General features: G+C 43.8%; 1 protein-coding gene across 1 annotated transcript; it reads right to left on the bottom strand.

Annotated features, from left to right (window-relative positions):
- Positions 1 to 140: 140 nt before the first annotated feature.
- On the bottom strand, positions 141 to 8,134 carry LOC138104381 (aldo-keto reductase family 1 member B1-like). The gene is made up of 10 exons (XM_069003585.1): positions 8,000 to 8,134; positions 7,117 to 7,284; positions 6,003 to 6,119; positions 5,247 to 5,324; positions 4,653 to 4,775; positions 3,291 to 3,397; positions 3,008 to 3,089; positions 1,948 to 2,031; positions 995 to 1,077; positions 141 to 649 (listed from the first exon to the last, which is right to left on the bottom strand). The coding sequence occupies exons 1-10, from the start codon at positions 8,066 to 8,068 to the stop codon at positions 607 to 609; spliced, it is 954 nt and encodes a 317-aa protein (XP_068859686.1). The 5' UTR covers positions 8,069 to 8,134; the 3' UTR covers positions 141 to 606.
- Between the last annotated feature and the right edge of the window lie 7,760 nt (positions 8,135 to 15,894).

Below are 15,894 nucleotides of genomic sequence, written 5' to 3'. Positions count from 1 at the left end.
CCACAAAGTGATGTGTATGTCCTGCCCTTGTACAGGAATTATAGAAACTTATTTCTATCTCTATTAAAATTTATAAAACCCCAGACTTTAGCAAACCATGCCTAACTATATAAAATAATTGAAGCACTACACTGATCAACTTCTGTTGCTAATAAAACTTTATTCATGTAAGATATTAAAGCATTAGAAATACACTCTATAAAAATCACAAATATAGAAAAAACAAAGTAATTAGAGCATTCTTTGACAGTGACTCATGAGCCAGTATGACTGATCACACTGGAAGGAACATACAAAAAACTCCATGTAAGTATTTTGTTGAACGTGTCTCTAATTAAGGAAGACCAGATAAAAAGGAAATGAAACATTTGTCTTTTTGCTACTCATCAAAACCAGATTTCTGCTAAGTATCTTTACAAAAACCCCACCCTTATTGCTGCATTCTTACAGCATTCTTAGTGGTTTCCTCCTTAAAAAAAAGGAGGAAAAAGTAACTGCTCATAACGATTATCAAGCACAGAAGAAGAAATGAAGATCAAGCTGCAGAGTACATCTTCTGGCCTGGAGGAGTTAAATGGAGGGAGGTCTTGCAGGAACCTCTTGTATTTAATACTCTGCCTTGAATGGGTAGTCCTTGTGATTGACAGCTCTGAGAAGAGAAAGACCTCGTTATTCAAGTACTGCAGAAAGTATCTCGAGCATCATTTTCCCTGTTGCAGTCTCCCTCCCCCACTGCCAGTGCACTCAAGTTCTGCAGCTGTCACTAAATTGAACACGGGCTTGTGAGAAAGGCCCTGGAACACCAATGTGCTGAAGGGAACGCTCCAAATGAATCTCCCTCCTGATGTTCCAGGACATGCCTCATTACCTGGGGTCCAGGCTTTAAAGTATGAGCTCTCCCTGGTTTTGGTCATGTATATTTTCAAGGGGAGGGGGGGATGAAAACACAGTCAGTAATAGGACTAATGGATAGTAAGGATAATAAGGAACATACGGGAGCACTGGAACTGCCCTCCAGTTCCTGTTAAAGGTGAGGATGACATCCATCTCCTTTTTAGACAGTTCAAAATCAAACACCTAGCAGGGAAAGAGGAAAAAAAAAAGCTCTTTTTAGTTAGGTTCATGAATAGTTAGGTTCATGAAGCACACTAAGTATGCTTCATGCACTTATGACTTGAGGTAGGAACACTTTAAGCATAGTTAAGCAATCCTCTTATTTCTCAGGCAAATAACAACCCTTGAAGTCATCAACAGAATCCTTTTCTTTCCAAGGTGCTGTTCATAGCAAGGTCTCACATTTCTGGGTGGCTGAATGCCAACACCATTGCACTTTGTGTTGTAATCCACAGACAAAATACTTCAGGTGCTCAGGATGTGTCACAAATACTGGAACTAGAGGTAAATTTTCTGTCCCAAGAGAGGACTACTGGGTATCAACTGCAAATACTTGCCTCACTATTTAATCATCTAAGAATTCTTGCTAGGGGTTCATAGAAGAAATAACTCCAAACCCTATCACCATGGATTGAAAGCAACCCAGAGGTATTATAGAAGATGCCACACCTTATGAGCAAACATCCAGCTAAACTTCACTGCCAAGGGGAACCACAGCCTCAAAGTGAGACAAACAGTAACAGGTCTGGTGTTTACAGCTTGTTCCTTTGCACCCTAAGGACTTGCTAAGCATATCCCCAAGGGCAAGTCCAAACCTGGGGCTCCCTTTCCACAGCAACAGAGCTCAGACAGCCCTGGTGTAAACAATTTCTCTCCTAGCAGGAACAAAATGCTTTTCCCCAGATGGTTTGGTAGTGCTGAGCCCCAGTCTTCAACTCTCTGTACCCCCCTTCCACTGACTCTTAGGTGCTGCTTGGCAACACAGAGGGGCTACAAGTGTGGGTGCCTATCCTGCATAAAACCAGGTAGCAGCATCTCCAAAGGAGGCTTCACCTTCATGTTTTCCTCAACACGGTGTGGTTTGTCAGACTTGGGAATGACAATGATGTCTCTTTGGATCAGAAAGCGGATCAGGACCTAGGAAAGAACAAGGAGGAGCATGAGCAGAGGTCCCAAGAGATCTATTCAGACACATTTTGTGGATTTTTTTTTTTTTACAAACTAGGTTTTTTTTCTACAACCGTATTTACTCTTTGGAAGAATACCAGCTTGCACACAGGAGTTTGAGATGCCAGGATTTGCTCATGTGTTTGCCAGTAGACTGGCAAACTGTAATGGTTTCTGACCTGTGTTGTTCTACATTGTGGCTTTTCCAGGATTTGTTTTGCTTTTGTTTAGAGTAGTAGAGGGGGAGAAAACTGTGATGCTCTGGCTTGTATTATATGAGTGCTCAGACTCAATGGGTATAATGATACTACAGATTATTTTGGGCTCAGAGGTAAGTACCTCACAAAGGTTCAGCTTTTGGAAGTCCATAAGAGGAAAAACATATTTAAAGAATTTAAAAGCCGTCCTCCCCCCCCCAAAAAAAAGAACTGTTGCATACAATGTTTTTGTCCTGCTCTGCCTGTCTCAAAATATGATTGGCTTTGATTGCTCGTGAACATGTGGCTTTGTTTGGAGCACAGATTCTGCACACCCCAAGCAACAACTCATTTGTGTGACCAGCAAACTAATAGACAGAAAAAAAATCTTAAATAATCAAGCAGCTTTCAATAATCCTTTGTGAACATGAGCAGATGGGAGGCTATCAAGTATGTCTACAAATTACAGGACCCCTCTGAAGAATAACTTAGCTGGAGAAAGGAATAAAAACTTAGGAAGGTGAACACCTGAGGTAAGCATGTACCATTGCTGCTCAGTCCACCCCAAAACTTGGCATTCAAGACCTCCTTGAAAATAGCTGATAATTTTTATGACTGCTGTTAAGAATTTGGGCAGAATGAAGAGTCAAGTTCAGCCCCATTAGACTGTATCTCTAGAGAAAGCAGCATCTGCTAGGACTGGCCTGTAACACAGAGGAGGAATAGTTTGCTCTGACAATCCCACTTACCTGGGCAGGGCTTTTATGGTGTCTCACTGCAATGTCCTTAATCTTGGGATCGTCCAGCAGTGTGGGTTCCCCTGGCTTAGCCCTGTTGAGAAATAGAGAGATCAGGGGTAGAAAGGTAATAGTTTCCCTGCAGGAACACAGTGTAACATAATCTGCATAAAAGCAACAGCATTTTTCTCATTTTACCTGTATTATTTACTTAATTTTCTAATAATAATAATTTTCATAGCTCAAGCTGCAGCTGCACTGTTTTGTGTGCAGAAAGGCTGCAATGCTCTCTTACCATGGGCGGTTAGGAGAGCCCAGGGGACTGTATGCAGTCACAGCAAGCCCTTTGGATTTACAGTACTTGACCAGCTTTTCCTGGGTCAGGTATGGATGACATTCCACCTGCAAGCACAGAAAGATGGTTGGTAAAGAGGCAGACTGCTGGGCTGCAGAGCAGTACATTTTAAATCCTCTTGGATCACGGAAAATGTGAAGCCTTCCAGCATCATGGTTCTAATCTGTCTTACAAAAAAGTTGTTAATGTCACAGCAGTACCTAGAGGCCTAGCAGAGAATAGAGCTTTCTCTGCTACGTATTACCCACAAAAAGCAAAAAACAGATGAGAAGAGTGAAAGTGTTGTCTGTGTGGAAACTGGGAAATGAGCCTTCTGGGCAGGATTGCATCTTCACAGGGGCAGCTCAGGATGCCTGAAGTTTATTTTCTGTTCTGATGCACCCAACCTCTCCTTACCTTGAAGAGCCTCCCTGATTCCTGAAGAAGCCTGAGGAGATGATCTGAGCTAACCTAAGGAAACAAGATCATGGTGCAAACAGATGTTTCGGTAAGATGTCCTCGAACTGAAAGCAGCAGGAGCTCCATGGTGGTGCTGCCCACCTTGCCACAAGCCATGGCATGACCCCAGGGCTGTGTCTGTGCTGCTTTATGTGGCTCTGTGCTCATACCCAGCTGTTTCTAAACACTTTACTACCAGGCATGGTGACATGAAAAATGTGTACAGTAGTTTACTTAGACCTGAGCTAGTGTGGGGATTTCCCTGGATATTCCCCATCTGGAAGAGATGGGCATTCAGCACCCTCAGCTGAGTGCAGAGAAGTTGCCTATGGAAGAAATTCAGAAGGTCCCTAAGGTGCTGCTGCTGCTGCTGTCCTGTGATTACATTCATGAGGTACGTGGTGAGAACCTGTTATGGAATTGAACATGTCAACCCTCCTTTCTATAATGAAGTTGAGTGGTTTATTTTATGTTGAAAAATGAGTTAGTCCAGTGTATCCCAGCACAGTCCCATGCTGGTGCAGAAACTCACAGCAGGGATTTTGCTGAATATATTTAAGACTACTCTAAATCTCTATTATAGGAATTCGGATAATAAATATATATTATATAAATTATATATTATTTATATAATATATAAATATAACATCTGTGTCCTATATGAACTTAGGCATACTCTAAATATATATATATATATATACACACACAAATTCTAAATATATTTAGGAACACTTCTAAGCGGAAGGTTGCAACCTAATGGAAAGGAGCTGGATCTAGATAATCCTTAAATTCTACCTTCTGATCTTAACCATTCTATGATTCTAGACTGCAAGGTTGGCTGAGGAATGGAAATAAAATTCTCACCTGGACCATTACAGGCTTGTGCTTCAGTCCTGGCTTGTTCAAGATTCTTTCAATCTGCTCATGGTTAAAGTTGGAGACACCAATGGCTTTCACCAGGCCAGCATCCACCAGCTCCTCCATGGCCTAGTGAGTAAGGACAACCAAGGTGTGGGAATGAGTTGGTGGCATTACTGTCAAACTACATTATTTTATTTCTCTCAAGCTTGTGACAAATGGACAAAGAACTCACACTAGATTAGATAAATAAAAGTATCTCAGTTAACACAAGAAGATAGGATTTCCTAGCTGTATGCAACACCCAGCAAATTAACAGCCACACCTAGATTAATCTAAAGGGTTGGTTCTACCACTGTGTGTATTCAAGTAGTTTAGCCACAGCACCTACAGTGCTGATAGCTTTCTCCTCTTTAGCTTTACTAAAAACATCCCCTTCTTGCTCCCCAAAACAAGAGCTAGAAACAGCTATCTGGCTGAAATACAATGTTATGTGGCTGTCCTTCACACCCAAACACATCCCTCAATTTCACTTTGCACACAGATCTCTGCTGCATCTTTAGTGGTGATAGCTGCTCTAAAGAGCAAACATTTACTTACCTCCCATGTGTCCAGAAAATCTGTGTCACTGGGAATACTGTGACCCTTGTCATCCAGGGGATGCAGCTCTTCACCAGCCTGTTATTTCAAGGCAGATAAAACACAGACTTTTTAAGTGTTGGACTTCCCACAGGGTACTTTTCCCACAGCACTTTTGACTGCATTTACATGCAGCGAGTTAGCAGGTTGTTTAAACATATTGCATAACTAAAAATTATGAATGCCCATTAGTATTCTCTTTTGGGTGAGGGCCATATTTTTCAAAATCAGTCCCTACATGCAAAGAATGTGGGGATTAGTGATAATTATGTAACTTGGGCAAATCTGGAGAAAAGGAACAGACACCCTCCAGCCCTTTTATTCTTCTTTATTTATTTTACATGGATGTGGACTGGGGGAAGAAGCACATTCTTTCTGTGCTATGCTTCATTTTTCACCGTCGGTTACTTCAGACCAAGCCAACCCCTCCAAAACCCGAGATGTCCGTGCTGTAAGCACCACCCTGTGCTGGTTACCAGAAGCCCTGGGGGGCTCACACCTACAGCTCTCTCATTGCAACAGGCATGCAAGGCCAGACCCCTGTGCTAAAACACACCACTGCTAAGTGAGCAAATGCTTGCTATTATAATTTGGGTTCAGGGAAGAGCCAAATGAACCACACGTGCCAGCCGCGTAATGACGATGAGAACGCAAAGATGAGGGAATGCACCTTGTTCCTGGGCAGGTAAGGAGGAAAAGTGTGGAGAGCAGGACTACCTTGAATCCCATTGGGAAGTGCATCAGGTAGAGGTCGAGGTAGTCCAGTTGCAGTGCAGCAAGGCTCTTCTTGCATCCTACCTTAACCAGGGACTTCTCATGGAATGTGTTCCACAGCTGTGGGAAGAGACCAAGCCCAACTCTCACTTTACAGCTCCCACAGGGCAGACCAGGGGACAGAAACTTCTCACTTGGTGGTCTGGCAGGACAACTCCCTCCCCATGCTGAAGATAAGGATGTAACATTTCACTGTTAAGGCAGGACAAACTTACCACAAAGCCAGCAGTCATGGAGGAGTCAGGATTCTCACTTATGAAAAGAGATTTTCAGATATAAATATAACACTCTGGCAAGTGTATCTGCCACAGCAAAACTGTTAAGTGTTACAATTATTTTTTTCAGCCTAAGTTTTGAGTATTGAGCAGTCACAGCTACCTTCTTTCTGTCCCTTTGAACTGTCCACTGTCAATTTTATTTCAATTTTGAAATCAAAATTCAAGTTGTTTAAATAGAAGAACTCACAAGTAATATTAAATTAAGCCAGGTTCTTTAACAAAAACAAAGCTTAATGTGGAAAATCTTAGTTATACACAAAGTTTTCTGGTTTTGCAGGTGAAAACCCCAAGTCATAAATTTGCTAGTTGAACTGTTCTTTTTGGTAAGGAGCACTTCTGAGACAAGTGGATGAGATAAAGGAATGAAGAAAACATAGAAAATACTTTGGTTTCTGTTCCCTTTCAGGATTACCATTTGTACATGACAGAGTTTTCAAATGTCTTGCTTAGCACTGATGAATCCAGACAACTGTCTTGTCTTTTTTTTTTTCCCCTTATCTTTCTTGTGTGTGTCCAATTGAACATTCAATATAATTGACTTAATCGATGTGAGGAAATTATTAGATGAGTAATAGCCGTGCTATCCTTCCTAAGCTGTCCGTGGTTCCTAATAAAGCCGAGTCCAAATTGCAAATACAGGATAGAACTTTTAAGACACAACAAGAAAACCACAAAGTGAATTTCAGAGAAGGGAATAGGTCCCTATGTTACTTTGCAGGTACAGCAAGGGTTTCTCTGCAAGAAAAGCTAAATGCCCCAATAATCTGGCACCCTTGTACCTTAGTGACAACGAAGAGGTCTTCCCGTTTCACAACTCCCTCCTTGATCTTCTGCTGGATTGCGTTCCCTATTTCATTTTCATTCTGGTAGAAATAGGCGCAGTCGAAGTGGCGGTAGCCTGCACCAATAGCAAACTTCACCACCTCCTCCACCTTTCCCGGGGGAGCCTGAAAGCAAACAGAAGCCAACCATGAGCTCTTCCATGTCCTCCTGGCAGGGCTCAGTGCTGCGACAGCTCCACACAGTCCCCATTTCCAGCTGCTCCTGGAGTTTCCTCATCACCTGCATTTAACTGAAATCCAACGGAGCTTCCAGGCAAACATTTTTGCATGGAACGGGCACAGAGCGGAGAGGAGTTTGTTTCTCCAAGCCTTAGCTCTGCCAGCACCGCAACATCCACTGTCCTTTTCCCTGTCTGCTCCCTGTGTTGCCCAAGGAGCTTCGCCACTTCACCTTCCGCAGATCTGCCCCGCGAGGGCGGCTCCGTGGCCAGCTCCCCCCTCAGACCCCATCGCGGGGCCAGAGCCGCAGCCGCTCGGACCTTTCGGGCGGTTTCTTTCGCTTCCCGTCTCTTTTTTTGGTTTGGTTTTTTTTTGTGCCTCCTTCCACCTCCTTCAGCCCTTCATTTTTTTTATTTTTTTGCCTTTTCCCCTCGCCTCTGTCGCCCCAAGGCCCCCCCGCTCCTGGCAGCCGGCCCGGTTACACAAGCGGCCGCCATCGGGCGCTCCGAGCGGCCGGGACACCGGACACCGACCGCACGGTCCCACGCGGGGCACGGGGCACGCTTTTACAGGGGGGGTCCTTTCCTGGTTTGTTTCTTCTTTTTTTTTACTTATTTGGCACCTCGGCATCTCCCGCCGGATCCCCACCCTGCCTCGCTACCTGCCAAGTGCCCAGCCCCAGGGCGGGTATCTTCATCTTGTTGCTGAGCTCCACGAGGGGGATGGCCATGATGCCGGTGTCCGTCTGTCGGTCCGTCCGTCGGTCGGAGCCGGCCCAGGGCTGCCCGAGGCCGCTATGAGGAGCGGAGCTGCCCCGGCCCCGCCTCGCCCCACGCCCATCCCTCCTCCCCGCCTCGCAAGAGCCGGCAGAGCCGAGATGCCCGTCGGCGTGAGGCTGCGGAGAGCCTTGATGCTGATTTAGCTGCTTGTTTGCAAAGGAGCTGCCTGAGAGCAAGTGTGCCAGCCGCGGGCTTGGCGCTTTGCGGTGGTGGCATCGCCATCCCTGGAAGCGCTGGGCAGGTGTATGGATGTGGCACAGGTGTATGGATGTGGCACAGGTGTATGGATGTGGCACCTGGGGACAGGGTTGGTGATAGACGTGGTGGTGCCGGGGGCCGATTGGGCTCGACGCCTTGAGAGTCTTTTCCAACCCTAATCATTCCGTGGTACCACGGATGAGAGAGCCTGACGGGCGCCAGGAGAATTTCTGCATGAGGCAATGGGTGTCAATTGGAGGATTTTCTCGCTCTCAGGTGGTGGCAAATGGACTGGATTTTTCATCTTTTTTCCTCAAAAATATTAGGCTCACCTGCTGTTCACAGAGGAATTCATGAAAAGGGAATGTGGCCTTACCTTTTAGCTCAATTCTGTGTCCCCTGTCTTTGCAGAGGGGTGGGATCCCTGCAGGACCATTGCCTCAGTCTGTGTGAAAGATTTCCCTGGCCTCCAATTAAAATGTCACCCAGCACTGGTAGGGTGTCAGAGGCTGCAAAAGGGATTTGTGATCACAGCTTGCCAACAGGTAGTGCTTCAGCCCAAATAACCCCCCTGCTCTTTGCTTAGGGTGAAAAGGCTGGTATTTAAAGGTGGCAGGAGACTTTGTACAAGTGCAGTGCCTCAGAAATCAAGAGCCAGAGCCTGGAGGGACCGGGCTGCTTAGCTGGCATCTGTCTGGGAGAAAATCTGCTTCACACTATGAAGCTGATGTAAGTTCAGCACCCTACCTTAGGCATCTCACATGTCACAGAGACTTTGGGTTTTGTTATCACAGTAGGGATGCTTTGCTGCTTGAGTTCTACTTTTCCTTATATTGCTGTAAACTTCCCCTTGCTCACTGCTGATCCCTGACCACCAATTTACACGCTGTGGGAGTTCCACTGGTGTCATCTTGTGACTTGTACAGTGTGAGCGAGATATTTTAAATAATAAATGTTTTATACTCCGACTTATAATGTTTGCCTATCAAAATATAGAGGCAACTGTAAATTCTTGAGCCACTAACCATGATGTTTGATGTGATTTGTTAAAATTTATGTGCATTTGCATTATTTAAGCTGCTTTTATAGGACAGTATTTTGAGTTGGTTGGCAAATGCATGTTCTGGGTTTAAATAGAACCAAAATCTCTTTCCGCTCTGCTTAGCCTGGTTTCTAAGCCATTGGCTTAACCAAGCTTTATTGTCATCTTTCTGTTGCCTTGGATGTCACCACACACTCCAGAATGGGAAAAAAAAAAACCCAAACTGATATGAAGTAGAGACAGAGGAGCAGGGAATCAAATTTTTCAAAGTGGCTGATAACTCCAGTATGGTCAGATGAGAGCAGCGAGAGGAGGTGTCTTCTGTTGAAAACAAATAAGGAAAAAAACATACATCAAACAACCCCACCCAAAAGAAGAAAAAGACAAAACTGCTGCAAGAGATGTGATGAATCTGACAGAAAAGAAAGATCTACCAAAAAAACCAAAAAAAAGGAAGAAAAACATCTGTTGAAGTTTTATAAATTTAGTAATGGTACGTTGTTTTTAAGGCCAGAAAGGGCCACACTCTTCTTCTTATCCCAATCTCCAATTACACTGAAAAGATTTTACACCAAGCCTATGTCGTATCCATATTACTAATTTCCTATTAAAGGCACTTGGGTGCTACAGAAATAGGAGCTGACCAAAATTATGTAGAGAATAGGCTAGAAAATGCTGAGATGGAGCTATTAAACTTACCTTTAATTGCAACAAGTCTTGCTCTGGAAGGTATAAACCCCACATAATTGCCTTTTTTTTTTTTTCCCATTTGTTTAACAGAGCCATCAACAATTTTCATCCTTGTAAATCTTTATTCGACGACATTAATGATTTTGGAGTGAACTTCCTGCAGGCCAGGGAGGAGCAGGGGGAGATTCCAGGAACTCAGCCACAGCATGGGCTGGCAGAGGAGAACTGCTGGAAAGACTGTTATGTGTACAGGCTTTTGTGTTCTAACATTTTTGTTCTGATTTCTTTGTCTGCATGGAGGAAGGTAACTCAGCATGTAAAGCCACATGAAACCTGACTTTATGAGGGTTTAAGAGGCTTTAATGACTTTTTAACTACTATTATTTGCTGGATGCAGTATGGGTGGTGACTGAGGCCCATCCACCTCGACTTTTTTACTGAGTCATGGTGATCTCACCCCTTGCAGAGGCTGGCAACTCCCTTGGGCACCCTGCCGTGCTGTTGCATGATTCAGAGTGTGCAGATACAGGTGGTGATTTGCCCTCAACCTTTTTATGGGTCTCTATCACCTCACTGCAAGTTTGCTAGTGTCTGCTTTGGAGCTGTCCCTCCTTTGGAGTGACTCTTCTGGAGAGCAACGTGCTCCTTCCTGATCAGCTTCTGCTGAAATGCAAAAATGCAAATCTCTTATGTGGACAGTCCAGTGCTATTGGGAATGCTTTGTCTACACAGAATCATAGACCCGTTAAGGTTGGAAAAGGTCTCCAAGACCATCAGGTCCAACCCTCAGAGATGAAAGTTTTTAGGTAGAAAGCCCCAGCATGAGTCAACCTTGCTGTTAGTGTTCCTTGGGGAAACAGTGTGCTTTATTTTCCAGAACTAATGCTGAGGAGCCTGTCACAGGTGTCTTCTCCTGCATAGCTGACAAAACATTGCAATATATTGATTGCAACAATAGTGAAACACCAAATGTGGTTCTCTAAACTGTTAAGAAGGTAAGTATTGCTGTTTATATTTCAGTAAAACTTGGGGTTTTTCCCGTGAGTCTAAAGGCATACCGGGCACCTTTACAGAATATGCAATGGGTGAAGGCTGAGACACAGCACAGAATCACAGAATGGTGAGCTGGGAAGGCACCTCTAGAATTCATCGTGTCCATCTTCCCTGCTCAAGCACGGCCACTGAGAGCAGGTTGCTCAGAGCTGTGTCCAGATGGGGGACACCACAACATCTCTGTGCAAACTGTGCCAATGCCCAGTCCCCTGTGCAGTAGAAAAGTGTTTTGTAATGGTAGAGGGACCTTCCTCTGTCTCTCTTTGTGCCCACTGACTCTCCTGGCACTGGGCACCACTGAGAAGAGCCCGGCTCTGTTCTCTTTGCACCTTCCCTTCAGGTATTGATCAACATTTACAAGACCCCCCCCCCCCCCCCCCCCCCCAAGCCTTGTCTTCTCCAGACTAAAGATCCTCATCTCCCTCAGTCTCTGTAAGAGGAGCAAGGGTTTAATCCCTAAATGCTCACCTGTGCTTTGGCTGAGTCACCTCCTGTCACACCCTGGGCAGCCTGGCAGCCCTTCCAGGGCACCCAGCCCTCTGCACCCCCAAACTGCAGCCTGTGGGTGTAGGCAGCGTAAACGTGGCAGTGCTGTTCAAAGTGTAGCTGGCACTGTGCAGGAGGTGACCATTTTGCAGGGGGCCTCCTTGCAGGATGCCTGTGGCAGCCAGTGCACCCAAATTTTTCCCTTTTATACTGTACCCTGTCACAGTCTTCAGTGTGGTTCTGAATTGTTGCACACTCTCAGCCTTTCTCTAAAAACAAAAAGTAAACAATTCCCAATAACTTAGGGCAGGAAAGGTCTACTCTAACTGAGACAGAGCTACTCCATCCATCTTATTTGCACTATGTCATGTTCATGGATCTGGTAATGTCAGTAGGAAGTGGTACATCAGCAGTGAAGAAAGTTTTTGTGTGAGAAAAACATTTCTAAAACGCTTTGATTGAGCCCCCCCTCTGTGAGTGAGACTGACAGTACCCAAATTCATCAGCAAGCTGTGGATTTTCAGTGCTCACTAAAATCATTTCCCTGCAGCAGCTGCCTTTGCAGTGGTTGCAGGACACCAGTTTTAGTGACACCGAAGTGAAACTTTTCACCAAAACTCTAAGACCAGGGTTAGAAATTCCTTGGAAAGAATCACCAGAGCCACACTGCATCCCAAGCCATGTCCTCTTTCCCCAGTGTGGTGCTGCACTTGCTCCCCTCTCTTTGGTGCTGCTCTACAGCCTTAGGGGCTGCTGTTAGGTCCTAAGTGAAGCCTTTCGAGCTTTCCTGGACCACACTGGGCTGTGCCAGCACCTCCCTGTGAGTGGGATGCCTCTCAGAGCTCATGAGCCCTCAAGTTTGTGATTCTTGGAGGGCTGTTGCCGGAAGTTGGTGACAGGGCTGATAACTCCATTCCTCCACCCACTGAGAGATGCAAAGACATCCAGTGTGAGTATTTCACTGCACCTGTGGGATTTTTAAGAGGTACCTTTGTACAGACAGATGTAGATATCTCTGTGTCTGTGTGTGCATGCATGTGAATTGATTCAAATACCCTCTCAAGTACAGTGGGAATGGTGCTGTCTTGAATCTGTAATTTGGTCACTCTAGTAACTGTAATAAATCCAATTGATTCACTTTATAAATATTAAATTAGTCAATGATTAAGTGCTGCTAAGCCCTTTTGCACCCTTACCCTTTAGCACCATTACCCTTTGCACCTTCACTATTTTGCATCTCTGGTCTCCATGTAAATTACTCTGAACTGATTCTAATCCGAATTTTCTTTGTATGATTCACCTGTGTAGTTGGAGTAAATCTTGCCACTGAACTCTGTTAAGTGACATCTTTACGAATTTATGTTAAAACCTGCTTTCACCAATACCTTTGACAGGGATTCTTTAAGCAGCCTAGCCCACTCATTTGCCACATCCATAAGCACATCCTTTAAACTGTGTTCAGAAGAGCCTTGAGTTAAATCCTGTGAGGGCTTTCTCCAGCTCAGCAGTTGTGCAGTCTGACTGCTGCTTATTCCCTGCTTTTAGGGCCTTTCCTCTCTTCCTTTCCTCCCCTGAATTTTGGAGTTCTTCCACTGCAGTTTTTTGAAAAGAGCTGAGACAACACCTTTGATCCAGATAAGAACCTTGACAGCTTAGATCACCCGAGATTAGCCATACAAAGGAAGCGGGAGTGGTTGCTCATGGAGAAGAGTGTAGGAAAGTTGGGATGGATGAGGAAATGTACTGGTCTGGCAGCAATCCAGCTCTTTTCACTCTGAAGTGTTGATAGAGGTTTTCAGATACATGTCAGCCCGGCCTCACGAGATGGTTTCTGAGTATGAACGAACAGATACGCCAGAGTGGCGTCCAACAAACTACCTGAGAAGATATATACATTTAGTAACTGGGAATAATTGAATTTTAAATGGGGTGGATGATGGCTCGTTGTCGTTGCTGCTACAAGAGAATGGATAGGTGCTCTTGTGTCAAGAAGGCAGTATACAAACTGTTGGGAGGGGTGAGTTAAAAGGAGAAGCCTGGCCATTGTAAATGTGCTCCAGTGACTGTGCAGCTGGGAATAACTCTTGATGAACCTGTGTGAACAGCAGGCCAGTGATCCTCAAGCATGGACAGAGTTTAACACTGCCTTTGTCTCTTTGTCTTGTGCCTCTGCCCAGGTGTTGCTTCAGGCATCCCCCGGTGAGCTGACAGAGATAAATATTCTCTTTGTGTTTCAGTTCTGAGTTTGTGGCTGTCCCAGCTGCCTGTGCTGACTCACACAAGTAGAAATGGCAAGTAACCACATTTATGTACACAGAATTGTTTGTTTTTATTACACTGTTACACTCCAAGTACAAATTTTTTTCCTCATTTATCTACAGACTTGTATATTAAGCAGAGTTTTCAGTATGGTTGGTGTATATGGGTTCTGCACAGAGCCCACATAAAAAGAAGGGGTTCTGTAACTCCCCGCAGATCAGTTTCCAAATGGAATTTTACAACCTTCTTTGGCAAGAGAAGAGAACCATGTGCTGAAGCCAGTTCAGGGCAGATAAAATGACCATTTTATTCTCTTTTATTCAGAAAATCAAATTATTAACAAAGCTGGACTATACTAACAATCCCGTTACAATGACTGCAACTTTTAAATAGCTTTAGGAAAAACAGCCAACTTAACCATGTTTTAAGAAAAAAGAGAAAAAGATATGATTCTTTTTTCCTTCTTATCACTGTTAGAAGTATAAGGAAGCTTGAAAAACTGTCTGCTGTCATAAAAGAATGAAGATCTCAGGCCCCACCTTTCCCTGGATTGTGGGCAGGGCATGCTGCCATTCATCCTTCAATTTTGGCAGAATTTTTTCTTGATCTTCAAGCTATTTCTTTAGCTGGAGATATGTCCAAACCTTCCTAATGTATTTGTGTGACCCCCATAGAACATTAGCACTACCTGGATGTCAGCTGTGGACTTTTAATAAGAAATTATTGTATTTCTAGGTCTTTTGGTCGTGAAAATTAAATTGCAATGTTTTCCCCTAGTACACAATCTCTTCTAAGTTTTCTTAGTTCTTCCTTAGCCTGATAATCTATAAAGGCTGATAACAGTGCTTTAAGAGAAGGAATTTTTTGCTGATCTTTAGAAAATTGGAAGAAAAGTGGAATCTTGACTGGTGGGGAAACCAGGGGAAAATTTGGGAATGACTTCTGTGTAGGAGGTGCAGGGTGTGAGATTAGACATGAGAAATGAGAGCTCCAGAAAGAAAGGAGAGAGGCAGGAAAAACAAGGAAGTCATACTCTTAAATGGAAATGTGTTTTTCATCTGAGTCCCACTGGAAGCAGCAAAGCACATTAAAAATAAATAACCAAATGCACAGTTGCTCTTAAAGCTCATCTTATTTTGTCGTAGATCTTTTGCTGACATTGTTTTGTTACTGACGTCAGTGGAGGTTTCAAAAGCAATTGAAAGCAGCTGTCTGTTTCAAATACACGTTGAAGTCATCAGGAAAAGTGGTATACAGCCTTTGCCTGGAATATACTTGAGACTAGTCCAATATGTCTTTTCATCACAAATTTTAATCATCAGTTGCTGGCTGTGTTTATATTTGCTGCAGTGGGACTTGTTCTAGAGCAGCTGTATCAGATAAGGGTGCACAGTAATATACCACTGGCTTTACCAAATCCATCAAACTCACTTTCATCTTGAATACAATGTTATTTATTTTTCTTTTTTTCTCGGGCACTGTCAAGATTTTTCCCTTTTCATATTTTAGAGGATTACTTTCTTTTGAGGAAATAAAGTTCAAAGTCCATTGATTTGATTTCTTATATCTATTTGTATTGATATTTTGTGCTAGTGTTTTAGGTTAGATGATTTTTAAGCAGTGAACTTTCATTGCATGATTAAATTGATATATACTAACTTTAACAATTGACCCCTCTTTTTTTTTTTTTTCCTCCCTAAGTGACCCTGGGAAAAGCTGTGCTTTACCTGAAATCATCTTGTTTCTACAAGGAATTTTTGATTGCTGCTGTTTTTTCAGTCTGTGCCTGGTCAAAAGTGTCTCATGCAGAGAAACACAAAGAATCTGAACTAGTACATGAAGAAAAGAGACTATTTAACTTAATATATAGTGGAGTACAAGGTCTTCATATTTAGGTGAGGCAAGATGTGCTGTAGGCTTTGGTCATTTAAAGCCCCTTCCTTCTCATATATCCAAGTAGGGAAGAAAAAAACATTGTCTAAAGAAGGCTCCTGACCACTGCAGGTGCCCTGAGCCCAGTCCTCTGAGCTAGAGTCAAAACATAAAGGG

This window comes from Aphelocoma coerulescens, chromosome 1A (assembly GCF_041296385.1).
Source record: "Aphelocoma coerulescens isolate FSJ_1873_10779 chromosome 1A, UR_Acoe_1.0, whole genome shotgun sequence".
Classification (NCBI taxonomy): domain Eukaryota; kingdom Metazoa; phylum Chordata; class Aves; order Passeriformes; family Corvidae; genus Aphelocoma; species Aphelocoma coerulescens.
The sequence above is the reverse complement of the archived record's forward strand: the minus strand, read 5'-3'. Positions and strand labels throughout refer to the sequence as shown.

What these genes read in the sequence shown, in the direction of transcription:
- LOC138104381 (XM_069003585.1), bottom strand. Translation starts at nt 8,068, where the DNA reads ATGGCCATCCCCCTCGTGGAGCTCAGCAACAAGATGAAGATACCCGCC. An exon ending in TGGGGCTGGGCACTTGGCAG is followed by an intron (nt 7,285 to 7,999) that starts GTAGCGAGGCAG and finishes GTTTGCTTTCAG; the next exon opens with GCTCCCCCGGGAAAGGTGGA. An exon ending in ACCATAAAAGCCCTGCCCAG is followed by an intron (nt 2,032 to 3,007) that starts GTAAGTGGGATT and finishes GTTCTTTCCTAG; the next exon opens with GTCCTGATCCGCTTTCTGAT.